This window comes from Lepisma saccharinum, chromosome 5 (assembly GCF_977018435.1).
Source record: "Lepisma saccharinum chromosome 5, izLepSacc3.1, whole genome shotgun sequence".
In the NCBI taxonomy this organism is placed as follows: Eukaryota; Metazoa; Arthropoda; class Insecta; order Zygentoma; family Lepismatidae; genus Lepisma; species Lepisma saccharinum.
The window spans coordinates 74,104,931-74,132,713 of record NC_139233.1 but is presented as its reverse complement, the minus strand read 5'-3'; the positions used below and the strand labels follow the sequence as shown (position 1 = coordinate 74,132,713).

Here is a 27,783-nt window from a genome sequence, read left to right as displayed (position 1 = left end):
TGGACTAATGTGCCTCCATACACTGGCAGTTTCAAACAAAAGCAGTCACTTTCTAAATGGCCAAAACACAGGTTCTTTACAAGATGTTGAAGGAAAATTACAGCTGATACCTGCACCAAGAAACTTGATAAAGATAAAAAAAAACCTTCTGTTTAAATCTTAAAACATTGTACATGTCGATACTTTATTATATCACCAAATTAGAGGTCCGAACATATTGTAACACCTCCGGTTGGGCTCTCTCCTAGAGTTTAAATATAGTGTGTTGGGGTGAAGCCTTCATTGCAAATATGCAAAGAACAAACTGAGGCAACACGATGCACGGAATTGATAAAAACGGCCCAACCTGAGTGGCAAGCTTTTCTATCCTCACAATTATTCCCTGTATACAAGTATGGGAACCATATTTGTTGATATGAACAATTGACGTTTGCAATTAGTTACGCTGTCTACAGAACTGCCACACTGTTGACTTCATACTTGGAGAGCATGGATCGTGTAGGAATGGCGGAAGAGAACAGTAAAAAAGTTGTTAATATTGTACAGATTTCGGTATTTTGCCCAAAGAAGGTGCTTACATGTGTCCACGGCACCACGTTCTAAACTTGCGCAAGGACAGTACGTGTATTGATCAGCATGTGGAATGTGGACTGATTTGATTACATGTAAGTTTGGCAACAATGCATCAATCGCAGGATACGAAAATGGCATCTTTGATGAAGAACGTTTGCCATTCAAGTGCTACGAAAATAAGATATTTTATCGGTTCATTATCAAAATTAGAGCAAAACCATTCACGGATAGCCCCACTGACCATTCTCGGTAAGGTTAGGTTAAGCAAACGTAGTTGAAATTTGGGGTCGTAAAACCATGCATGGGTAGCCCCACAAACCATTCATGGATAGCCCCATGAACCATTCACGGTAAGGTTAGGTTAGGCAAGCTTAATTAAAATTTGGGGTCGTAGTAATATCAGGAATATATATTTCGTCCCTTAAGTATTCGAAACGCAAAATCTTGCGATAAATAATGAGCAATCGTGCATTGTCCATTGCGATCACGGAACCCCTTATTTTGGAATTTCTACATGTGACTCCCAAATTTTAACTTCAAATTCGTGATTAGGAGGCCTCAATTAGTGAGTATGCGAAATATGAGAAAAATCGGGGAGGGGTCCGGTATTGTGAATTCGCTCCCTAGATTCTTCAATTTTGAGTTAATTTCAATTCAACAGTCTTATCTCTTGGGCGAGGTTCAGCAAATGCTGAACTACCACCTAACCTCAAAAATATAAAACCCAGTAGCCATTGCTCAGAAATAAGTTGTCATATTTTCAAAAGGAATGAATACATTTTTTTTTCTGGATAAGTTACATCACATATCCAAGTTCATTTTAAAAATACTTGTGTAGGTGTTGCACCTTTCCCTTTCATGGATAGGGATAGTAAACCTTATTTTCATCCAAAAAATCAGATAATAATATTTCATTATTTATTGACATACTAAAATATGAATGTGATATGTTGTCATATTTTTTTTCTGGAATTCTCATTGTTTGGTTAACATTATTGTGAAATTGTAAAAATATTAAATCATTTATAAGAGGGAGAGATTTATTTAGTAACAGTTTATAGATCGGACACACATTAAAATCTGATATTTTGTGATTCGCATGGTTCGTACTTACCAATTGTGTATTGCGGAACATAGTTCAAGGTGGCATTATGCTTTTTACATGAAAAAAAAACACAATTTTTCACATAGAGAGTAATTTCTTTGACTCCTTTTTTCGTTTCCATAACACAGAATATGGCGGGCAAATCTTGACTACCGTAGTGGGCATGCAGTGTTTCCATTCATGGATAGCCCCACGAACCATTTCCGATAAGGTTAGGTTAGGTTTGGTTACCTTAGGCAAGCATAGTAAAGAAAAAAGGGGGTTTGAAACTCTGACAGGTGCTTACGGCATCAAACGTACGCAGCATCCGGTTGTCGTAGGGCAAGCAAATGAAAGCAATGGCAATTGTGCGTCGAGGAGATATTTCTCTTTAGAAATAAATGATTTTCCGGTTAAATACATGGTACTAGTTTACTATCCTTCGGACACATTTATTTATTTTTACAGAAGAAACTACTTACCGTAATAAGTTCCTGTAGCACTGTCGAACATCGGGAAGGTGTTTTGTTCATGTTCATTGGGTATCCAGTGTTTCAAACTGTCTGCATTTGCAACGAGAGTTAGAAGGATGGCGTGTCGCTAGCCATACGAACCATTGGCACGTGGTTAGGTTAGTTCGGTTAGGTTAGGCAAACAGTTAAAATTTGGTGTCGTGTTAGTATCAGGATCTAGAAATTGGAAATAATTGCGAACCATTGACACTAGCCCCACGAACCATTGGCGCTACCCCCACGAACCATTGACGCTAGCCCCACGAACCATTGGCACGGGTTAGGTTAGTTCGGTTAGGTTAGGCAAACATAGTTAAAATTTGGTGTTGTGGTAGTATCAGGAATATATATATATTTGGTGAAACAAAAAAAATCGCAAAAATCAACAGTTTCCATTCCGAAAACTAACGTCTTGTTTTTGCTTATTTTGCAATTTCTAGATGTTCTACACCTTCAGGAATGTTCCGCGAAGCAGATACGTAAGTACGAATGTCAAAAATTGACGAAACGAAAAAATTTGAGGTGTCCGAAGGATAGTAAATTTTTACCAAATACATTCCACAATGAAAGAAAATAAATCGACGAACGTTGTAAACCTTGGAGAAACTAATTTCCGTAAGTAGTGTCTTGTGTAAAATTGAAGAAATGTGTCTCCGATATATGAAACTGTTACCATTTATTTTTCTAAGACTTGGGAGGCTCTGGCAATGGAAGAAATGAGGTATCACATAAAGTTTGTGGAGCTACAAAAATCAAAACAGACAGGTTAGAGTAAAAAATAATTAGGTGGTTTCTCACCACCATGGAAGGATTAAATGTGTTAAGTTTCATCAATATCTGAGACATAGGCGTAGCTACGGGGTGTGCCTAGGCACACCCTAATGGGCTGCTTTATCAAAGAGAATTAAAGACAGATATTTCAATAAGACAGAAAATAATCAGCAGTTTGTAAGAAGTTGAAAATATCATTACTTGGTACAAACATATGCATTATCGCTGATCAAATGATTGTCTGTAGTTTTTCGATTTTTTGATGTCATTGGAGAAGGAAGATATTTACTGCATTCTACTCTGTACTGCAGCACCTTTCGTCTATACCTGTCACAAGCTGCACGTGTGAGAGAGCTTTCTCCAAGCTTACCCAAGTTAAAACTAAATTAAGAGCAACTCAGAAGCTGGATAGATTGGAGGCCCTGCTCTTGCTAATTGTGGAACAGGAAAAAGTTTGGTCTATTGATGTAAATGAAGTTATTGATGGGTTTAACAACAGTGTACCTTTTGACAGACGTCTCTTGTTATAGATGACGTGTACTTTGATGTATTTGTTTGTAACATTTATGAACATTTTGTGTGTGTGTGTGTGTAATTTCTATGCAATTTGATTTTTTTCTACTACATATACCTATTCCGAAATTTTCACCCCTGTCATTTAGTGAATTCATATTCCTTTACAAACATCAGTGCAGTTAAAGAGCCAAGTGATTGTGTTGCAAAATATGCTATTAAAAAGGTACAAAACCTCATTTTTTCCTTTGTGCACACCCAAATATAAAGTTCTAGCTACGCCTATGATCTGAGACCATGGTCTGGTTGTACTGACATGGAATGACCCTTACATGAAAATGTCAATCCACTTCATCAAGTTGTTACTGCTGATAGAAACTCTGGTTTAATGTTAATGGAACTAGTTAGTGCTCAATTTCTAAACACCATATTCAACAACATTTTATTAATTAAAAAATTACAATCGGTTCAATTCAATAGTTCCAGTGTTAAAAGCAAATGATGTTATATATTGCTTTTGCAACATGAAAATAGAACACAGTAGTGATACGCATAAGTTCATTTTTTATACATATTTTAACCATTCTATATGACAAGTTAATTCAGAAAATTTGCTCCCTAATGTTTTATAATTGCATGATTAGTGTTTTAAAAAATATAGAATAGTCTCGACCCAATAGTAAACACAGAGATGACAATGAAACCCGGACCGGTAATGAAAAAAATAATATTTTCTTCGTAACAGGTACTCTGAAATACGAATCTGGTTCAAATTTAATGAAAATGTATTATTTACACGAATAGCTCGCATCATTACAAGCCTTAAGAATGTATAAACTTTACTGTCCTGTCAACAGCGAAGTGTTCTACATTTTTGGCGAGAATCCTTACCTGTCATCACAAACACTAATAACCCCGTCTTCGCCTGGAATGATAATTGCTGCATTAACATCATCGTTATGGCCTTCTAATTTTGACAATAAAACTGGCTTCCGCGTAGAACTAAATTTTTCACTATTTGATCCAGGAGCAGGTTTTATCTCTGCAGCCATGTTTTCTACTGTGACGTAAGGTCAAGGCCATCTATAATTTACAAATCTTGTTTTCAGATTTGGACGAAAGATGGAAGCACGTAAAGGTTAAAATTTCCTTCAAATGCAATGATTTTAATAATAAAAATAAAGGTGCATTTTACATGCCCACACAGTAAAATCGTTAAGCACTGATTTGGTTTGATTAGGGAAAGATTCAAGGCATCGGATAGGCGGCGCCATGGGAGGGATGTGCAACTGGCGATTATGACTCCTTTGGTTTTTATCTCCACACCTTACATCTTTACCTCAATAATTATTACTTAATAATAATAAATAAAATCATGACGAACGTTATTAACTATATAATGTAATAATGGCCCTGGCTTTTAACTTGCTCAACACAGTTGTTCAGCAAGAGCAGGGAATTTTGCCCCCATTGTCACACGCACCTCTTTCAGGGACGGCGACAAGGGTGGGCACGGGTGGGCAAGCGCCCACCCAAAAATTCCTGTGCCCACCCGATTGCCCACCCAATCAAATTCAATAAATGCATATACTTGGAGATATGAATGATTCAATAAATAAGTGTATTCTGGTGTTCATAACATGTACATTTTACTTGTGAATATTATCTATGCTAGAAATGTTCACATGTCATCTTATATAAAGCCAATTTTCTCATTAGAAAGTGAAAGTAATTACTAGAGCTATTGAAACAAAAACTGTGATCAAATCAATACTTCCATGATTAAAAGCAGCTAGTAGGCTTTGGAGGCTCAAAATTTTGCAGGGTATGATCAAGATTAGATCAAAATTTAGGGTAAACTTGAGGACTGCAGCTCCGGGCCTTCACTGGGTAAGACTGCTTTGAAAAGTACCACATAATGAAAAAAATTAGGTACTTCGGATGTGGTAAAAAATATAATAACAAACCACACCATGTAACTTGGCAGAAGTTATAACTGAAACTGTGTAGAGAGGATTGGAGTGAGGTCTTGGTGCTGTAAGCTCCGGGCCTCCACATACGTATATAAATCCCAGCCTGGGGATGGTTAAAATAATCTCCAAATAAACAAATAAAAACATCATCTTAGCGTTACTTCTCCAGCAACACAATAAATTATTTCGACTTTTTTTTAAATATTATTATTATTATTAGAATAATTTAATCAAGAAGACTTAGATGGACAGGCCACGTGACACGAATGGCAGAGGAAAGAAAAGTTTACAGGATTCTTGTTGGGAAACCTGATGGTAAGAGACCAGTAGGAAGGTCAAGACGTTGAGATGGACATAAAAGTAATTGGTGAGGATAGGAAAGATTGGATTGATCTTGCCCCGGATAGAAATAGATGGAAGGCTTGTGTTTCTGCAGCCATAAACCTTCGGGTTGCTAGAGAGTATAGTATAGTTTTAATTAGCTCTGCATTGAAATTCCAAAAGTGTACTTTTTTTTTATTTCATTACAATTTTTATATACCTGTCATCATCAAATATCAATATGGTATGCGAAATATCAACTTTATATTCGTTCTACTAATAAGAACGAATCACAATAATCACTACAATTCCGAAGTGAATACATTTTAATAAACTACTTATGTATGGAAAAACCTACAGAATTATTCAATTGCTAATGACTGGCTTATCATTTATCCTCTTTCGACACACAAAGTTTGCCACACGAATCAGCCGAAAATGTCGACAGAATCTGCAGATGCAGCTGAAGTAAAGAAAAAAAGTTATGTCACCAAGTATCCAGAAGACGATTTTGTTAGTTTGGTTTTAAGCCCACTTCTATGCTCAGATGGGCTAATCGGGACTAAACCTACAGTTTAACGTGTAGTCCGAACCAGTGTGCATTGTGCTTCCACCAGAAGAGGGGGGAGTTCAACACATGACGTCTTCATTATAATGCGACAGCGTTATGCCATTGGGAAAAGAATATACAGAAAGAACTCGCACCAAACGTGTCATTTTATCACCACAGAAGATGCGTCCATTTTAAGAGGGTGATTGCCCGAGACAAATTGAGACTTTCGGAAAATAACGTCATTGTTCACGGAATTAGCTGCCTTGATCCACTAATGAAACGCTGTGCAACTGATAGTACCACCTTAACTTTCTAAGAGTTATGAGCTAATGAAACTCATGAAACTCCATTTTTGGAAGAGTAAGTCGTGGTTGATTTGTTTTATTTTAAGTCATTTCAATTGTGATTAGATGAAAGTAACGAAGGGGCGAAAACAAATACATTCTGACACTCAAAATACAAAACCCTCATAAATTATTACTTTGACTGTGGTTCCAGGCTCCAGGGACTCGTTGCCCTGAAAGAATTAAGTTTCCATGGTATGCTGCACAGGTTGACATTCTAGTGTATTTGAAATGGTCACGCCATACAACCCAAGTCATCTGTAAAAATTAGATGAATTATTGCTGTTACGGTGATCAACTTCGATTAATTCCTTGTGTCCTAAATCATTTTGTTACCTCAAAAAAGTTCATGTAACCATAAGTGTGTTGTGTTGCTTCTCCCGCATTAGATATGCGAGTTCAGAAAACGAATAGCAACTTAGCTAATAATCTCTTCAATTCTGAACAGATTTTTTCAATCTCACTTGAGTGATATTTTGTCAAAATAGCCTTTCATTAGCCTAGGAATACTTCATGGACAATGAACAAAGAATTGGATTTCCGTGTGTGTTTTAAATCATTCCTAATAAGACGTTCATTTTAATCCAAACATGCAGTGGCGGCGATTAGGAGGAGCGGGAAGTGGGAGATGCAGTAACCCCGCCACATTTTGCCACTTTTTGCACCCGCACTATGGCCTCTTTACGCTAAGCCTTTTCTATCAAGAAAAAGTATATTGTCCTTGCCCCTCAAATGTTGGCACCCGATCGCCGCTACTACAAACATTCAGATAGATTTGTCAGTTGTGCAAACCTTGTAAGCTAAGAAAAATGATCCCCAAAGGAGTAAGAAAACTCTTTTAGTCAAAAACTCATACAATGAAAATACTGTGCTCAGGAACATGTCTTCAATTACGAGAAACTTCACGATTGTCTACCATCGCACTTTCTGTCACTGTCGCTCCGGCTCCCGTGGCGGAGTGGTTAGCACATCGCGCTACGATGCCAGGGGTCCTGGGTTCGAATCCCTGCCTGAACATGGATGTTTGTGAGTGAGTGTTCATTCATCAATTTCATCATGTCATCACTCATCCCTATCTTCACAAATTAGCCAAAAGTGGCACAAAAAGCGAAGTAAAATAAAGCAAATCAATCAATCAATCAATCAACCAATCAAATCAATCTATCACTGTCGCCGAATACATAAAATCAAGTATGTGCCTTGTATAAATAAATTCACATTTATTTCACTGTATTAACAAGCATGAAATAATGTGGTTAGAATGTATGGCTGCACATGCTAAACACTTCCTTGAATTGATTGATTTATTTGTTGTTTTAAGTCCACTTTATGCACAGAAAGGCTAATCGGAACTGGACCTACAGTTTAAAGTGGGATCCGAAACACTTGTGCCTCCACCGGGTATCGAACCCGGGACCCCTCGATTACAAGGCAATGATGCTACGACTGCGCCATCGGGGAGGCCCCCCCACACTTCCTTGAAATAACTGTGTCCATCAGAGACAAAGCGAAAGGAAATGGGACAAGATGGGAGCATAGATTAGAAAAGAATAAAGAGGAAAACAGGATAAGGAAAAGGAAAAGATGTAAGAGGAGAATCGGGAGTGTAAGAGAGAGGGTGATACATACGACTTACATACACACATATACTATATATGGTCTTACATTTATACTGCCCACCCTAATCTATCAACATGGCGCTTCTGCCCACCCAGTCGAAAATTTCTGGCGCCGTCCCTGACCTCTTTCATGGAAGCTCGAATTCGGTCGTTTTATGCTGAATTTATAATGTTTACTTTCCTAAAAAGAAAAAGAAAAAGAAAAACATCCAAATTATGATTAAACCGAAAAATCCTTCTAATCCTCCCCTTTTAAGTCACAATCCTATTACGAAATCAGGGGCGTAGCGAGACTGACGGGGGCCCCGGGGCAGGCTGCTAAGGTGGGCCCCAGGACCGGCTCTACCGTACGTGCAACACGTGCATTTGCACGGGGCGGTAAGCTCAAGGGGGCGGCAAAATGTATAAAAAATTGAAGCTACATTATTTGAGGCAGTTTGGTCTTCTTGGGGCGGAGAAAATTCAAATTTAATCAATTTGCATATGCAGTATAAAGCAGAAACGAATAAGAAAAGCAAAGGGTAACTGCGAAAGAAAGCGGTGCCGCAGCTATTATTGTTTTGTCTGTGAAAATGATAAGCAACGTCTACTGTGCGTGTGCGGTGCCAAGTTACAACGCTATCTATTGTTTGATCGCACGCCAGTCCTCCGCCCCCGCCCCCTGTTATCGAGGTTTGAGTTAAACTGACGTGTCGCGATCGGTAGTCGGAAATAGAGCTGCATTGTTCTTTGGCGTGTTGATCGCGAAAGGTGGTGATGATAGGTATTGCCGAATCGGGCAAGACGCAATAGTAAGTAAGTTTCCGTCGTTGCTGGTTGCACCTCATTTACGATCTTGACTGTGTAACGATAGTGCAGTTAGGGTGCGTTCCGAAAGTCATAACGAAACGAATGAATCGAACGAAAATAACTGGGCTCGTGAACCTGGTGAAACCAGTTATTTTACAGACTTATGGGACGCTCTAGACGAAAGCGCAGGCGCAGCCTTTTGTTTATAAAAAAAATTCCGCATGGCGTCCACCGGAAGGCATTTCCTTCTGACAGGAATAAACTCTACTGCAGATACTGTTACTAATTTTAATCACATTGTAAGAACAGTTGAGGCACACTCATCTTGTGCATGTTGCTTCATAACGCTCTCTGTTAAAATTATAATACAATTCCCGAACTAGTGCAGTTTGAAGCCAGCATGCAACCTCGTTGTCTGCAGGTAGCAGACGATTCTCACTGAACAAACCAACCTCTTGGCTCGTTCGTTTGGTGAATCTCGTTCTTGCACGAGACGCACGGAATGCGACTTTTGGGACAGCATAATGAACCTCACGAAACGCACGGAAGCACTTATGGAACGGCCAGTTGACATAACTCGTTTAATGCGTCAAACTCGTTCGACTTTCGGAACGTGCCCAATGTCGTGTGTGAGAACGCGCGCGCGTTTGAGTGTGACAATGTATTGAGACACTTGGGTATTTGTGCTGTCATTAAAACAACTGGTTTGTCAAGTCGACATAAGAGATTTAAAAATTATTTCTTGCATTTGTAATTGTAAACTAAGGTATGTCTGATAAAAGGGAAAAACTCTCGAGTGCTGAATATCGTAAACACGAAGGAGAAAAAGAGCGCAATATAGATAAACAAAGTGGAGGTTTGCACAAATTTCTGAAAATTGAGGCAAGAGATGTGGTGAAAGCCGAAGAATTCGAAACCGGCGAAACTGAACTCGTGGCATGTTGTTCTAATTGCGATCCTGATGATAATGGTGTATTTCATCAAAAAAGTGACAGAATCTTCCTTTGTCGGTGCTCAGGATGTAGTGGAACTGTATGAAGAATACACAGATCCAGCAGATTGGAATCCACATTTGAGTGACGCCGAAAGAGTGGAGATCGTTCAAAACTTTAGACTATGGTTCTGTTATTCGCGACTTTGCAAATAGAAAAGTTAGAAAAGTTAATTTGTAAGCTTTCCAACTTAAGGGGGGGAAAATATATATAGTGAATAGTGTAATAATGAAGAAATCGTGGTTTACGAGTCGTACATAATTGTACATACATAGTTTATTGTAAATAGTGATGAAGTTACTTCGTGTACAACGTTCTGGAAAATGTACATAATTATGTACAGTATAAATAGCCATAAAGAAATAGTGAAAAAAAAAACAGGAGAGCTTAGTTGTTCATACATTACGTTCTCTTTGTACGTATTTTGGGGTGGGGGCTGCAAGAAGTAAAATTGCACGAGGCGGCAAAATTCCTAGGGCCGGGGCTGGTGGGGCCCACAGATTACGTGGAGCCCCATTTACTGTTAATATAATGACTTATCAAAAGTTATTGCTTTCATGCAGAGGCGTCCGGTCATCGGCAAATGCGGCGATGACTTAGCAAATAATAAAAATACTGCATTTTAAATATTTTAGAGAAGTAAAAAATAAGTCACAATATTCTCATATTTGTGCGAAATACGCCAAGCTACACCACGAAACAGCTAGAAATATATGCAAGGGATTCGCTAAGTTTAGCGCATCGGAATGAGAACCCAGTACTAAACGTGCTACGTTTCCTATTGAAGGCAATGGTGTTCGCTGGCCCAGGTCATCGCAGAAAATGTGCGAATCTCTCTACCTGCTCGGAAGACACCCGACGACCGCTTGAAGGTCGGGTCATAAAAGGCCTTTTTTCTTTTTCAGCTCTCATGTTTACGGCAGGGTTTCTCTGACGTCATCAGGATTAAAAATTTTCCAAGTGCTATTTTCATCATTGTAAAGTATAGTAGTATTCCACCCTCCTTGGAGTCGATAAATCAATTGATTGGAAAACATCGATCAAAGATCAATTGATGATGTAGGTGTGGGGTATTTTTGTGACGTCATAAAATGGGCGTGGCTTATTTTGTAAGGAGTATTTTGATTGGTTGGAGGAGGAAAAGTGGGTGAATGCGGTGACGGTTGGGTTTCTCGGAATTGTGATACGTGTTTCCGATGTCTGAGAAGAGATGGCGTTGATGAGTCTGAAATTCTCGGAATTATAATCAGTGATGTGCATCTACGCGTAAACAACTATAGTCTACATTCTACACGTAGACTATTTTATACACGTAGATTACGTAATCTATGTAAACAACATGGCGGAAGGTGATAACTTAGTAAAGGGCGCCGTGGAATTAAAAGAAAATTATACTGCGTATCAGTTGCTGATGTGTAAGGATAACTTTTCATACTCTTTCTTCCAAATTCGAACAATTTCTCACCTAGAAAGAAACCTAATATAGGAAATATTCTAGTGTTTTATGGGGATAAGACCACTCTTGGCTCACGACTGCCATCTGTCGTTGTTGTTTTTGCATACTATTTATCTTCATCCGTAGTTGATAATAGAAGAGACGAGAAATTTTGTTGTAAAAGGGGTCTTTTGATTTCGTTAGGAACCAATATAGTTGAAAATGTCACTTTCCTCTCATGAAACCCTTGAAAATTAATTTTAATGCACATTAGATTGTCTACGTAGTCTATGTAAACTACAACCCAATGTAATCTGCGCGTAGATTACGTGTAGACAACGCATGTAGACGTAAACTTATAGTCTACGGCACATCACTGATTATAATACGTGTTTCCGGTGTTTGAGGAGAGATGGCGTTGATGAGTCCGAAATTCTGGGAGAGGAGGTGGGTGTTTTTCTGTGACGGTTGGTTTCCTTGGAATTGTGATATGCGTTTCCGGTTTGAGGACGTTGATGAGTTTGAAATTCTGGGAATTCGGTGTGATGGGTTTCTGAAAGGAACATGCCTGAACATGTTTTGGGCGTAGCCTTCAAGGGTGACTGTTTGAAGTATATTTAACGGAAACCGTGACGTAGGGAAAAAATAAGCTATAAATAGAAGGGATACCAGGTAATAGTATCATATGAGGATGGATGTGTGCGGTACACGGCTGTCTGATAATGGCTTGAATTTCTACGAGGTTAGCTACGAACGAGCTAGTTAGTTCTGGAACTTGTTCGATCTTGCGGCGACCTGGACAACGATCGAACGGCCCTGCATCGGGTGCTGAGTTATTTCCCGTTTATGTATGTAGCGATACCTGAATCTCCCTGGTGTAGATGTTACCTGTTCAACGAATTAGGAAAAAGAGTTCACCATCACTGCGAGACGTTGAAGGAGATAGAAGAGAGAAGAAGAAGAGCGGACGAGAGAACGGGATTTCCAAGTCACGGGTGTATGTGCGAACTACGTCGCAGGAAGGAAGAGGACAAGATCGGCGAAGCTTTGAAGGAGAAAGTGAAAAAGTGGCTTTCTTTGTTGGCAGACAGAAATTCTTTGTGGTGTTCTTGCTATGATCGTCCTTTGTGACGTAAATTACAAGGACATCTCTGTTTCCCTGTGGTTCTTCCAGAAGGTTTTGGTGTTCACAGACGACTGTTCCCCGACGATCCTGAGGATATTCTGGTTGTTCCTTTATCGCCTATACCAGGGACACCATCACCTACAGTATCCGATTACTTCACCTTTTATGACATATGAGAGTATTTACTTACCAAGACTGCTGGACTCACGCCGAGCCGTATGGTATCAATTACGTATCAGTGAATTCAACGTACAGACTCCGGAAAAATTAGTGACTGCAGGATTTTACTATTCAGGTTTTAGCGACAGGGTATTGTGTTTTCATTGTTCGTACGGACTTTGCGATTGGACATCCAAAGATTGTCCGAATCTAGGACATTACCTGTTGATACACGATTATCCCTTTATACAGAGTGTTGCGGCGTTACATCGTAACTCCAAGAGTTGCAAGTATTGCGACAGTGTAGAAACGCCTGAGAAAACCTCCGATAAACCTAGTGTGGATTCTGTGACAGTATGCAAAATATGTTTGAGAATCCCTGCAGTGTTGTAATTATTTCGTGTCGACATTTTGTTTCCTGCGGATTCTGTCCTTCTCAGTTGGATAAGTGTGCCGTATGCCGGAGCTGCATTGAAGATACATTGACTGTTTTCACCTGTTGAACAAAATTAATGTTTGTTTTTTGGACGTTCAAGGTCTTCGAGGAGCAGAAGGAGAATTTGTGTGGAAAGAAATCGGAATTTTAAAATTTCCTTTTGACAACGCATTTGGCTGTTTAGGGAAATCTCCACATGGTTTACACTTTTTGAGTGAAAAGTATCGCCGAGTGAATTACTGGCTCCGTGCCAACAAACACGGTCTCAACTGGGGAGATGGGTGGCTACCGTATGAGAAATTATCAGACTTTTTATATGTTGTGCTTGTGAATCAGGAAGTGTACGTTAAAGGTACGGAGAAAGTAAAATGGCTGGAAAAATTACTTGGAGAAAAACGTATGGGTAAAATATCCGTACGTAAAATCGAAGAACTTGAATATCCAAAATTAGATAGTGTGAATAATACTTCAATACTGCAAAGAACATAGCAAATGTGAAAATGTAAAAAAAAAACTGTGCAGTTGAAAATGTCTGGAAGATATACAGTTTCTATTGTAATAAATATAAGAAATGAAAGGTTTTAAAAATGTAGAAATGTTTTATTTACAATCGATATTAAAGGTTTACAATACCTGAATGGTTATATTACAATACATAAAAATAATATAAATGTTTTATTTACAATTGATAATAAGGAAGGTTTACAATACCTGAAGGGTTATATTACAATATATAAAATTACAATGGTTCATTTTCAGTATGAAATACAAACGTATAATTTACAACATCAAATACATAAAAGTATTTACATTGTCAATGTGTGACCAGGATGGTTCTGAAGATATATTTCAATCATCAATTCGTTGTGCCAAAGAGCATAGAAATAGCTCATTAAATCGGGTACTTTACACAAAAATAAGTGTAGTTCAGAGGCTGTGAAAATAAAAGCAGCCGGCGAATAATGTTGATACATCGAGATACAACGTTTCCCGAAAAAAATTACACCACTGACGGTGATATTTCCTGTAACCATATAAGAGAATCGTCTACCGGTTTCGACGTAATGTAGTAAGTCAGATTTCAAAGCACACAGTTCTCTAATTTGCTTAGAATCGATGCGTACGGGTGATCTCCCCTGTTGCGAAAACTTCCACACCAAATTGAAAGGGATTGTTTTTCGAATCCTATTACTACTGACTTGTTTTTTTCCTTGTTCAGAAAATATGTGTTAGCAAGATAGAGATCTAAACATGCCTCTACGTCGTGTAGTGCAGGACATTCGATTGTATCTGTGGAAAAGCCAATTTCCCTACGTCTCTTTATGATATCACAGTCCGTAGTCACATCTATTCCCTCGTCCATCGGTTCGTTCTTAATAGGGACAGTTTCGATTTTGATGGGTCGTACACGTTTGCGAGTTTTACGTTTGGAAGCATCATCCTGATGGGTCACACGTTTCACTAGTTTAACGTGTTTTTCCATTGTAGAATCGCCAGTAGGTTCCATGATGTTTTCACTAGAGCTGTTTCGATGACACTGAGAGAAAAAAACAACAGCACACATTCTATATAGCTTTTTTCATGACACGACACCGGATTGCGTGGATAGAACAACACCCTTTATCCCCTTTCGGGCACTTGGAATGTGGTAAATATTTGAAGATCTGACGAAAACGGTGTAGGATATATCCATCTTTACTGACACCGGGTGCAAATGTTTGAATGAAATCCTTGGTTGTAACGTGGGGTGCTTTGTAATAAGCATACACGCAACAGTAATGTTCGCATGTTGTGGCCAATACTCCATGTAAGAGAATGTTGTTGTAAGTCCAAACCGAGGAATGACGATTCAGGAAAGTTACGAATTCTTGATAGAAAGGATGAAATCCGTATGAATCGAAATATTCAGCCATTGTTTTTGTCAAAATAGAAGGCCACCCAGTGTGTACCCCGGGAGTCGGAAGTGTCCGTGTTTGCGATTATCAAGGCGGGGGTAGGAAACGTCTGAGGTAGAAGATCTCTCGGGTGAACACCGCAGAAAATGTTTTTGGTGGAAGTTACGAGATAGAATCTGTCTGATCTGCGACGTGTTCATGCTGCTTATGTTTTCGAAAACGTATAATGATTATGTAGTCTTCGGTTATTTTTATACTCTCAGAGTAAAATCCGTCTAACATTCGGGGGGACGCGTGCGTGACAACAGGTTTGGCATTTGTCACTTTCAAAGAAACACTATTATGAATAATATCACGGGTTATGAGTTCGATAAGTTTTCCCATCTCATGTTGCATATGTTTTCAATAATGTATAATAATATGTCGGTCTTTGGTTATTTCTATAGTCCCTGAGTAAAATCTGCTGTCAGGCAGTCGGGGAAGCAATCATGTGTCAACAAGTTTGGAAGTTGCCACTTTCGAAGAAACACTATTATGATTAATAGTACGGGTTATCAGTTTGGTGGGTTTTTCCATCACAGGTAGTATAATGTCTGCATCAGAGCTGTCTCGATAACAATGTGACCCAGAAACACAAACACACATATTTATAGACAATTCAATCTCACTGATGGACGATAACACTTCTGTCTTTTGTTATATCTACTGTAGATTCGAATTCAGCATGCAAAAGGCATGTTATATTTTCCGACAGTTGGGGAGAAAATTGCTTGTCGGCTCCGATAATACCTTGTTCCTGAAAACTGGTGTGCGTGTCGTTTTCTGAAGAGTCTGGTGTTATGTTGTAAATCAAGAAAAAGGATCCGTTCTCGAACATTTTCCGTGTGATCTGGTGACCGTAATTGGCGAGGTGAATGCCTGTACCGGAAACTAGAGTTTGATAGGCAAGTGTTATCAATCTGCTGTTTCCTCCTGTGGTGATCTGCAAGGGTTCGGAATTTTTCACAAGATGGAAAGAAGATAGGTTATAACTTCTAAGGTCGAACGGATTTTTCTTACTGTGTCCGAGAAAGCTGACGATGCATACCATAGCAAATAGAACAACATTCGGAAAAGGACCTTGAAAAGCATTATCGATCGAAATCTGCTGTGTTCGGCAACGTAAGAATAAGCTTTGATGACGCTTCTGGTGAACGGATAATGAGCAGGAGCGTAAGAGAGTGCTCTGTCTTTGACCTAACTGGTGGTAGGAGTAGGAATGATGTGATTTATTTCGAGAACAGCCTTTAAAATTTTTATTCTGGTGGTAGGTGATGTCTGGTCTCCCCAGATGTAAAAAGCGTCACTTGATCTGGCTAGATCGATACGCACTTCAACACCGTTGTTCAGGTATTTAGACTGGTGGTAGAAATCTATGTGAAGTTTTCCCATAAGTTCGACTATGGCTGTCACTTCCGTAGGATTTCCGGTTGTCGGGACGTAATGGAAAAAGTCTTTTCTGGTGGTGAAACCTTTGTTGTCGGCTGTGATTTTATCTTGGTGTTCATGTGTGTCCAAATACCACAAGGCATTTGTGAGATGCGTGTTTGCAGCATCGCTACCGTAAATGATAGCTGCTTCGAAATATGATTCATATGCGTAATTGTTATCGGCAGTCGTTGCAGCAACGCCGTTGAGAGTCATTGTACATTGCGAAAATAGTGAATGGAGAGGATAATTTGCGACCCCACAGGTTTTTGTGAGGGCATTTTCTGTTTCGGAGACACTCATGGGACGTCCATCCTGTTTGACCATCTGCACTAACAGACGGAGACGGAGATAGGCAGATGAGATGCAAGATCTAGAAAATCAGTTCCTGCCCCCGGTATGACAAACTGAATTATACTCTATGTTCTAATACGGGTGGATGAGCGTTTTAACATCAACTGAGCAATTTTGTTTTCAGGCCTTGTTCTTATACCGGAACCCACCAGAAAGGCGATTTTCCGTTGTGCTCTACTTTGAAGATTTTGACCCGCTTCACGTACCCGTTGACGAACAATAGTTTTCGGAGTTTGTTGGCTTGTTGCAATATCGGTGATAATGTTAGCGCCTGTTTTTAAAGCTTCTTTTCCGATTGCTTTTGCACCGCTCCAGAGCAGAGGTGTTCATTTTGAGTCAATATCCCCTCACCCTCCGAGATCGCAGTCGCCCTCGCCCTCCACCGCCCTCACCTTCCAAATCGCTCTCGCCCTCGCCCTCCACCGCCCTCACCCTCCGAGATCGCTCTCGCCCTCCACCGCCTCACCCTCCGAGATCGCTCTCGCCCTCGCCCTCCACGGCCCTCATCCTCCGAGATCGCTCTCGCCCTCGCCCTCCACCGCCCTCACCCTCCGAGATCGCTCTCGCTCCTCGCCCTCCATCGCCCTCACCCTGCGAAAAGAGACCCCAATCCTCTCCCTTTTTGAATTCTAGTTGAACGGTAGATGGGTCCAATTCCCCCACGGATTTGATTAATGTAATATTCGGTCTGCGAATTCATGGTGATTCACCCGCTTTTCGGCATAGACTGAGAAAAATAATGGTCTGCTGTTTTATAAAAGGACTTTGCTTTTCTACGAAAATGTAAAACAGCAATTGTGGGTACGGAAACGTTTCTCAAAGGCAGGAAATGTCCTTATCTATCGTACAACGCAATTTCTATTGTTTGGAAATAATTTTTATCCAGAGAAACGTAATGAATCGGGTTGAATGTATGATGGGTACTGTGCAAGATGTATGTATCTGTTTCCGAACACCGTTTTCGGGTAAGACGTAAAAGACGTACCATTTCTCCTCCGATCAATTGCTGTTTCACGAGATTGGAGAAAATGAATATATAGGGGTTTTCATCCACGACGTTATTGGACACCGCGTGCGTAGAATAAATAGATTTCAATACGTCATATCGAAATTTAGCATAGTCATCAGTCACGTCTATGTGTGTAACAGTATTTGTTGGAGCCTCGTCAGGTTCAGGCTTTGGAACCCCTATCACCGACAGATGTTTGTACACAGCCTCTTTAAAGAAAAACCTGAGATAAGTAAGAACAGCGACATTAGCAGGGTTTGTTTTCATGAAATGAAAATCAGATCCTCTACTGTATATGTTGTTGCAGGAAAATAAAATGGCTGTTCGTTAATATAGAGTGTATTATCCGTAGAAACATAAGATCCCGACGATCCCCATTGCTGTTCCAACAAAAAATGCCAGAATTTCTCGAGAACGGTTCTCCGTATTTTCAGGTCGTCGGGGAGGATTCTTCGATGGAAGAGATCAAGTCCTCAGCACATGCATATGTCCGAACAGGAAGGGTTACCGTTCCAGAATCCGTTTCCTAAACATTGTGGTATAGAGTCGAATAATGCAGTTCTGCTAATCCGACTTTCTACAATTTTGGAGACAGATCGATCCGTTTTGCAAGTTTTACGTTGAAATGGGTCAGCGTGTTTTTCGGAAAATATTCCTCCGATGCAGATGACGGAAGGTAAACAGAAATTATCGTCCATTCTCGCCGAACACAAAGAACTCATTGGATAGTAGTGACGATATATTTTGATATAAATATGTTTTGAAAATTATTCTTCTGATAACTGTTTTACGGAAGATGCCTTGATCCACGATTCGAAACTAGGCGGATATCCGAGCCAGCGAACCAGGTATTCCAAATTTCTACCTTTTCCTCAGCTGTTCAAAATCTTATCAATTTTATACTCTTCGTCAGGATCCGAATAAACCTTTTTGCAGTTCATGTATGTAAAATGTACCTTTTACAGGTTCTTCATTTAAATCGTCTAATATGTATACAGGTACAGGTGTTGGCTGAACAAGGGAATAGATTTTGAAAAGTACTCGTGAGCACGATTCTTCCTATCCCTTCTCGAAATGTCCTTTGACGACAGAGATTTGTACGATATCACCAACATTCAGATCTGAAGATGGCTGTGAAATATGTTTGTCAGGTTTGTTGAGTCGTTTGCACACAACGAATTGCTTATTTTTTTTCTTAGCGGTAATGCAAAGGCATATTATGAAAATACGTCGATTACTGTCAGAAGATATCTGTATCCAACGTTTTTGTATCGATGTCATGTCGTTGAGATCAGCTTCCCAAAGCATGTCTATGTTCCACACATTGTAATGATTTCGAGGGAACCTTTTTCTCGCAGATCTGTGGAGAGTGTATGTTTCCTGGTGCATCAGCCATTTTTTTTACCGTATCGTGGGAAATATTTTTATCCTGTACCGCTTTTCATAAACGGTCTACAGATGAGAATCAAGCACGGTGTCGGGGATCGTAATATATTTTGGTGAGAATTTTATCGTGTTCTAACTTAGGGACTCCCATGACTGATGTTTCTGTCTACGGCTTTTTCTCAGAGGAACCAACTTGCGTCAGGTGTTCTCAGAAATACGGACGGCCGCTTTCTTCTTTTTCTTTTGTTTCTGTCGACGAGACGGTCCAGGGGTTTCCGTTGGCGATGATGAGAAGCTTAACTTCTTCGGATCCGGAAGTGATTTTTCCTGGCGTTCGTCTACCAAATCTTGTGCCGTAGATTGGTACTCGTCGATGATATTTTGTAACTGATGACGTGTATACGGGGAATTGTCTCTGCCAGGTTCGGAGGAAAATACGTCTATCCTGGTGAAATAGTAGAAGAACCGTCATTATCTTGAACAATAGGGATCTGTAATGGTTCTTTGAATTTTCGACTCAACCCTAAATACTCGTCCAGTTCCTTTCTGTAAAGTCGCCATTTTTGATCGTCTGTTATATTTTTCATTTTTAGAATATCATTCATTTTTTTATCCAGAACGGATAATTTTTTATTTACAGTCGAGTCGGAATCGCAAATACGTGCTAGCTGTTCTGGTGAAAGGACGAACATCTTTTTGTAAGAAGATGTCATTTCTCAATGGGGAATGAGAGTACCGAGAAGATCCGATAACAAAGAACCTATAAGTAAGGGTAGAAATTATCCTTTCTGAACAAGAAGTTTTCTTCGTTTTTCGATATTCACTTTCGGTTTCACGAGCTTGCATGAGACCGTCTTGTAAGGTGTCAGACGACGTTTTGTGGACGGTTTAATTTTCACGTTTCCTTTTAAAAAGTTCAGGCAGCATTTGCTGATGAAACTAATTGTCTTTATAGGAGCACTTTTCAATAATGATTTATGGATTTTGGTTGGTGAATTTGTCAACACGTGCAAGAAAGGGGAATGTTTCTTGAAAGAAGTCGAATGTCTATTTTTGTTAGAACGTGATTTGGCACGTGTCTTCCTCGTTTTCCTCATCTCGATGTTTTAAACATTCCTGAGAAAGATATGCAGTTGAGTACTTCTGGTTAATAATGTCTGTCTGATAATGTAAAGGATCCGGTGTTGACTGTGAAATATCAATATACAAATAACTTAACGGTTGCGTGGTAGCATCTATATATACTTTTTCGAGTTCCTTCATGCGGTGAGGATGAAGTTGTCGTGCCATGACAGTGAATTGGTTCATATCCCGTGGATTTTTAAAAACTACAAAATGCTTCACGTTCAGCGAAATGTCCCTGCACTTTTTTCCTTGATGAAAAAGATTCTGTGTTATGAACACCACCGAAATGTTTTTGTGATGGCTGCCTTTTGTGAAAAGGCCGGTAACTTTATCTCCTTGAGAAACCATCATAAGATCATCCAGGATTATGAGACGATTATGCCAATCGACGATACCTTTATGATATTGCACATCTCGAAGATTTTGCGGAATACTGTTTTCCTGATCGTAACACCATATGATTTTCTAGACGGGTCCTTTGACAAGATGAACGATGGGGTCGACCTTATTTGTTACAAAAGTAGTTTTTCCGCTTCCTGATGCTCCGCAAACCATCATGGTGAAAGGATGAGAAAGTTTAGGAATCATGCTGAAGAAACGTCTTACAGATTCTGAAGAAAAATGAAGGTCCGGCAGTCTGCAAACACGTTTTATATCAGCCCACGAAGGGTTCGAACTCTGGACCGTTACAGACATATTTTAGTCTGCACAGTATCCGAAAGGAAACGATAAATGTTCATGGTCGAATCGTCGTTTCTACAATACTGGCTGAAACAGTTTTCTTTTCGTTTGTTCTAATGACTTGGAAATGTTTTGTTCTTCTGATTCTGAAAATATTTTCCACCATAACTTCAGGTTTCTGATTGTTTATCATGTAGCACATGGTATCAAAATTAACCAATTCCGATGTGGAAGTATTCAATGTAATCTCTTTCACTTTACAGATATACTGTGATTCGGAGAATGGTTTTGTTATTTTCATGCTGTAACTTTTCGGTCCCGTTGAAACAAACTGTTCACAAACCACATTGGGGCCGAAATCGGTCGATTCATCGGTGAGTTCTCCTAGTGCGTCACCTGTCCGGGGGTGATATTCCATTTCAGGACTATCTATGTAAATGACTGAATCTGTATCACAATAACATATCCTGTCAACTAACGTTTCAAGAAGTTCATACAGTTTCAGACGAGCATGGCATGTTGTGAAGGCTGCGATAGGAACATTTACTTTCCTGTTCAGACTGACAGCCTCTTCAACATATTTCCAGTTCACTAAAACGGTGTCCTCAGTAATGAATACGACATCTCCGATCATTATATTTCGTCGTTATTGTTATTTCGTCATATTATGTCGTTCTGACACCATGAAGGCCAGCCGCTCGCTTTCAGTTTTATTTTCAAGAATGTGTTGACATAACCAGCAAAAAGTCCTCCAGTTTTTGTGGCAGGGTCGTACATCGATGTTTCATACTTCCATACTTCCGACACTGACTTTACGCTGTAGCATAAACTGCAAGCTTTACGCACCTCGGCGATGACCCAAGTCCTCGAAGCTGCGCGTTGTTCATCGGAATGGCGGCATGTACCTTCACATTTCAATTTGATAGTACACTCCTTACACAATAATAATGAGTTTTCCATACATTTTTGCAGGCAAAACAGGATGTAAGAGGGTTTTTGGAGGCAGAATAGTAAATTTGATGAGTCCCTCCATGTACAAAACCTCATTTACCGAAGGAATGGAAGTTCCTAGAAATATTGTAGAATGTCCGACAGGATAGGCACAGTATTTCTTCACATAAGGGTACAAACTTATAAAATCGTTGTACTGTAATTTCTCATTTTCCTTGATCTTGTAATACGTTCTGACAGTTTCAACTCTTCCTCCATATAAGGCGTCTCGTGGATTTAAAGGAATGCAGCAAACGATAGGATGTGTAGATAGATATCTATCGAGTTCAGGATCTGCTTTCACTATTTGTTGAAATCGCATTCCCACATTGTGACGACATGGTATCCTTCAGAACGTAAAGCTGAAACTTTACATGTTGTCTCGTATCTGAAGGCTTCAGTGTTCAACATGTCACTATGTCTCCGGATCTTACTCTCCTTATCGGTTTCATCTTCTTCGTCATCTTTCGGATACATATCCCTGTTAATTAATATGCAGCGTTGACAACCGTGCCAGTAGCATCCAAGCGCCTCATACACTGTCTGCGTCTCCTAGTGATGACCGTCCACTTTGTAACGTCCTGCTGACATATTTTTCACGAGTACGTCCACCATGAAGAACTATTACATGATTTTGTTATTCAACATAGGTTAACCATTTTAATGCAAACTTGGACATCTGATCTGCATGATGGTAACCTCCTTTAGGAATTATCCCTATAGTGTTAGGCGACATAAATTTCTGTCTGTAAATTAGTGAACTGGCAGATGCTATTGTGATACAATTCCTGAAAATATCTATTTTGCATATGTCTAGAAAATCCTGTCTCAACTTCAGACAGCCTTGTCCCAACAGGGTAACATCCTTGATGCAATATTGGAGAAGTTCGTTTGTGTCGTTAAAAGGTATATCCTTTCACATTCAATGTTATACCAAGACCTGAAACGGTGTTGATCTTCAACCGTTTTCATATATTCATATCCGTATGCAGAAGGAGGAGGTGTCGGTCCTATGTAATTTCTATTCTTATAAGTGTTCCACATATGCGGATAATATCCTTTCTGCACAGGTAAACCAAATAGTTTTGAAAATCCTGCAAGATTTGACTGAATATAGTTGAGACTGTCCACAAAATGAAGATTTTGGTATGTCATACTGACAATTTTGGTTCCGTCTAAGATGACATGAGGTTTCATTTCTCTTTTCAGCAGTCTTCGTAATACAAATCTGCAATCTTAACCTGGTGCATTGTGTGCACAGATGGTTATATTGGTAAACTTATGTTGCAATTCGAGATAGGGCAGAAATGTGTCTACAGGGTCATCCCAGAATATAAACTGTCTTGTTCCACAAACAGAACATGAAACTGTTAAATCCTCTCTTTTGTAACATGCGTGACAGGCTGTCTGCACCACAATAAGATTCAGAACATGAAGAAAAGTTTTTTCTTTCTCAAGATAAAGAATATCAGTGTAGCATTCAAAATCGTAAAACACAAATAGAAATTTTGAGTTCTCTTTGGGTTTCGGTATAGGCATGTAACTGAAATGATTTACAGGTTTCACACAATTGCATACAGTACAATATTTCATGTTGCATTTATGTACTTTCTCATATCTATTGTTTGTGAGAATAATTCTGAAACATCGGGGACACTGTTGGATTTCGCTACAGACAGTACCGTTTCGGAATGGTGTAGAAACATGATTTGTGAAACAGTGCTCACTTCTGAAATTTCGGTGGCAGGTCTGAAAAGTTCTACGAACGCCTGGTTCAGGTACACACGGTGGAGTTGCACGGCACATACAACATAGTTGTTTAAACATATGGTTATGAGGTTTACCAAATATGAGCTGGTTCCAGCCATGGCATTCTTGTTTTGCCGCAAATGATCCAACACGGTTCACTATCACATGATATTGCTGTCTCGTATTATCATATAGATGGTATATAGATTTTGAAGCATTTTCAACCTGTCCTTCAAACAAAACATCTTTAACATCACGAAGATTGTTGTATATACACTGCTCCACAAAACTTAAGCAACTCTGTACAACGTGGAATAGGTGAGATGTGGTTCCCATTCAACACTTGTATGAGACATGTACAAACATAAACAAGCACAGGCAGTGCGAGTGCCCTCTATATCGCGTGAGCAGCACCTTATAAACAAAGATTAACAGCTTGTGCCTGCCAGTGCAAACCACAGCCTAGTATTGTCCCAGTCCTCAAGCAGAGAAGTGGTGGTTCGTACATGGGATATCAAGTGTAGACACCTTCTAATGAATCTTAGACATCATTTGAGTGATGTTGGCAGAGGTCGAATAATTGGACAGCTGGAAATGAGTTAGTCCCAAGTGGAAGTGGCACGTGAATCCAATGTGAGTAAAAGCGTCGTATCAAGGTTGTGGCTTCGCTTCCAAAATGGTCCTACTGTCAGTAGACGTCATGGAGGAGGCCATCTGATGACGACATCAGCAGCTGATGACCGGTTTCTCACAATCACTGCCAGATGTAGCAACCAAGAGTCCTGCTCTCAACTGGCAATGATTTGTTTCAAGCTACGGGACAACGTGTTAGTAGTAAAACTGTTCGTAGGAGGCTGAATAAAGTAGGACTGTATGCCAGGAGGGCTGTGGTGTGTGTGCCATTGAAACGGGAGCATAAATGTGCGCGATACACATGGTGTCAGGAACATGTTGAATGGGGAGAAGCCCAGTGGGTACGACTAATGTTCTCTGATGAGTCTCGATACAGCCTGTCGTCTGATTCTGGATTGGATAGTCATCTGGAGAGAGCCAGGAACACGATATCACCCTAACTTCATTGCTGAAAGGCCTTTGGAGGTGGTTCCATCATAGTGTGGGGTGGTATCGTGCTGGATGGGAAAACGGACCTCCATATTGTGGAACATGGAACTTTGACGGCACAACGTTATCGGGATGAAATTCTCCATTCACATGTTCGTAATTTACGTGGACCATTTGGTCTGGACTTCCTCTTTATGGATGACAATGCTCGTCCACACCGTGCACATCTTGTGTCCGATTATCTGGAGACAGAAGACATTACCCGTATTGAATGGCCTGCATACTCGCTGGACCTTAATCCAAACGAGCATGTTTGGGATGCTCTTGGGCGAAGAATAGCGCAGCGCAATCCACCACCACGAACAATTCCTGAACTGCGGACAGCCCTCTTAGAGGAATGGCCCCGTCTTCCTCTCAAGACTTGATAACCACTCTGATCGCAACATGGAGGCCAGATGTCGTGCATGTGTGTCTATTCGAGGTTTTTACACACCGTATTGACAGCCTGTGCCTTCTCAGATTCCAGCTTTTCATGTTGTGTTATAGTGGTACTGAACTTTCTGGCCACCCTGTACACCATACATGCATTGTAGGTGTTCATTTGTGTTGCATTGTGCATCTGTACCTTCCTTATGTTTACTAAACTTGGTGAATTGACATTTTCTTTTCATTTAGTCCTACTTCGTTCGAGTTGCTTAAGTTTTGTGGAGCAGTGTAATAATGTTATATTCTGTGAGAACTTGCTGAAATTCTCTGTTCTGGAATTCAGCTTCCGGCACACGCATTGTCTGTCAGATCTAAATCTGCTTTCCGCATAAGTTCGAAAACAGGTTTAAGAAGATTTCTAGTTCTTCTATATTGAGTATAGGACGGGTCGTTATCAGCATGGGCATTCCCTATGAACAATTCTTGAGCTAAAAAGAGTGATTTCTTTCTATTTGGCACACCGACGATACTTCTTTTCTGCGTGCTTAACATGTAATTAGGTGAACAATATGTTCGCTTACCCCCACCTCCAACAGGTATGTTGGCATGGTCTGCTCGTAAAATTAAATGGTCTTGTTTTCGTACTCTGCATTATTTTATATATAATGTTCCACACCATATCACTGTGCAACTGATCACATCTATGCCACCCGATGTAAATATCTTTCACAGTTGAGCCAGATATTTTGGACAGAGTTAAACTTATTTTGTTTTCATCTTTGGTTTCTTCCTTAGCATAGGTGAGAAGATTTTCAACACCTTGACGGATCCACGTGCGAGGATCGACATTTTCTGGAGGGTGTGAGAAACTGAATTCCACACGTCGTCCTTTGAAACGGAATTTGGGATATTCACGTTCTTGAATGTTGTGTAATATTATATTTCCTATCTGTTCACGAGACACTGTAACACGTTTTCTTTTCTTACCTTTCCCATCTGATACAGAAGCATTCTGGGATGACTGTTCTTTTGCTGGTAACGGATGGTGCCTCCATGACGGTCCTGGCAAAGGTTTCGGGTCTGATCCGGATGCGGCGTTCCTAGAAGTTCCTGGTGATGTGACAGAGTCGGATGCGATGGCTATCTGCTTCTCCTTGGTAACTCTGGATACAGGATTAGGTGTCGATGACAGGCCTGGGGACTCTTCGGAAATATCTCTCCATCCTTCTCCGGAAAGATCGGGTACGGATGTTGTCACGGCCCTAGTAATCGGTCATACTCCTCGACTAAGGATATACTTTTTCCCGAGATGATTTTCTGCGCAATGTTTACCAACACTTCCCGGAACTGTCTAGGTGTTGTGTAATATCCATGACGATATAGTACTAACAGATCGTCAGCGGATATCTGTACATCCATGATCGTACAATGATTATTTCACGAAGACTGTCTTGTGGAGAGAACACCGTTCCTTATATACACAAGCATGACAAAGCAGCTATTTCTGTTCCTAACGTTTCTACTGTCTGATCTCCAAACTTCCCGGAAATCTGTAACGGTCTTCTGCTAACCGTCATCACCAGATGTTTTCCTGACTGATATGAAACCTCATGTAAAATTCTCGGAAATAGTTAACCGTCTTCAGCAGATGTTTTCCCGACTGATATCAAACCTTGTAAAAAGCTCGGAACTGGTTGACAATCTTTAACAGATGTTTTTATGAGTGAAACATTCTGTTATTCAAAGGGTCCCCGATCCGACCTTAATCGTCCTACAGTGAAAGTGATTACAGATTCGGAATCTGCACGTCGAGACCTTTCAGTAGAGTGGTCGAAAGGGGGCCCTACGATCAAAAATAAAGGAAGTAGGAAACCGTTGGTCCTAGAACAATGAAACTAGTTCAACGAGTTATCAATTATCGTCCTAGCTCAATTAGGAACAGAGATATAGCGATTTTAAATTTTCAAAAGAAAAATGACCGGGTCGTGTCCGGGTAATTTTCCGGTCGTGTCCAAGTTGTGTCCAGACCGTGTCCGGACTGACATGATGGATGCCGGCCTTAGTGTCCGTACTGTGCGCGGACTGACATGATGGATGCGCCTTTTCTCCCGGACTGACATGATTGATGCCGGCCCTAGTGTCCGGACCGTGCCAGGACCAGGAACGGACTGACATGGTGGATGCGCCTTTTCTCCCGGACTGTTCCCTCGTATATTTCTGTTCCGATTAGCCTCAGAGCATAAAACGGATTTGAAACATCTGTCCAATCGATCGGACCCTCACCAGACCGTGGCCGAACAGTGGCCGGGCTGTGATATGATAAACGGACTCGACCACATTTTCAACCATGCCCTCGTGATTCGTCTCGCAGTGCATAAAACAGGCTCGACCACATTTTCTACCTCATTTCTACATCAGTTCAATCCGTCACTCGATCGG

At 40.2% G+C, this 27,783-nt stretch overlaps 1 protein-coding gene across 1 annotated transcript in view; it reads right to left on the bottom strand.

Moving 5' to 3' along the window:
• The window catches only part of Wdfy2 (WD repeat and FYVE domain containing 2), a 37,481-nt gene extending 32,967 nt beyond the window's left edge, over positions 1 to 4,514 (bottom strand). Inside the window, exon 1 of the mRNA XM_083122674.1 lies at positions 4,345 to 4,514. Within this exon, the coding sequence (XP_082978800.1) occupies positions 4,345 to 4,505 (161 nt within the window). The 5' untranslated portion in view covers positions 4,506 to 4,514. The remainder of the gene's footprint in view (positions 1 to 4,344) is intronic.
• Positions 4,515 to 27,783: the final 23,269 nt, after the last annotated feature.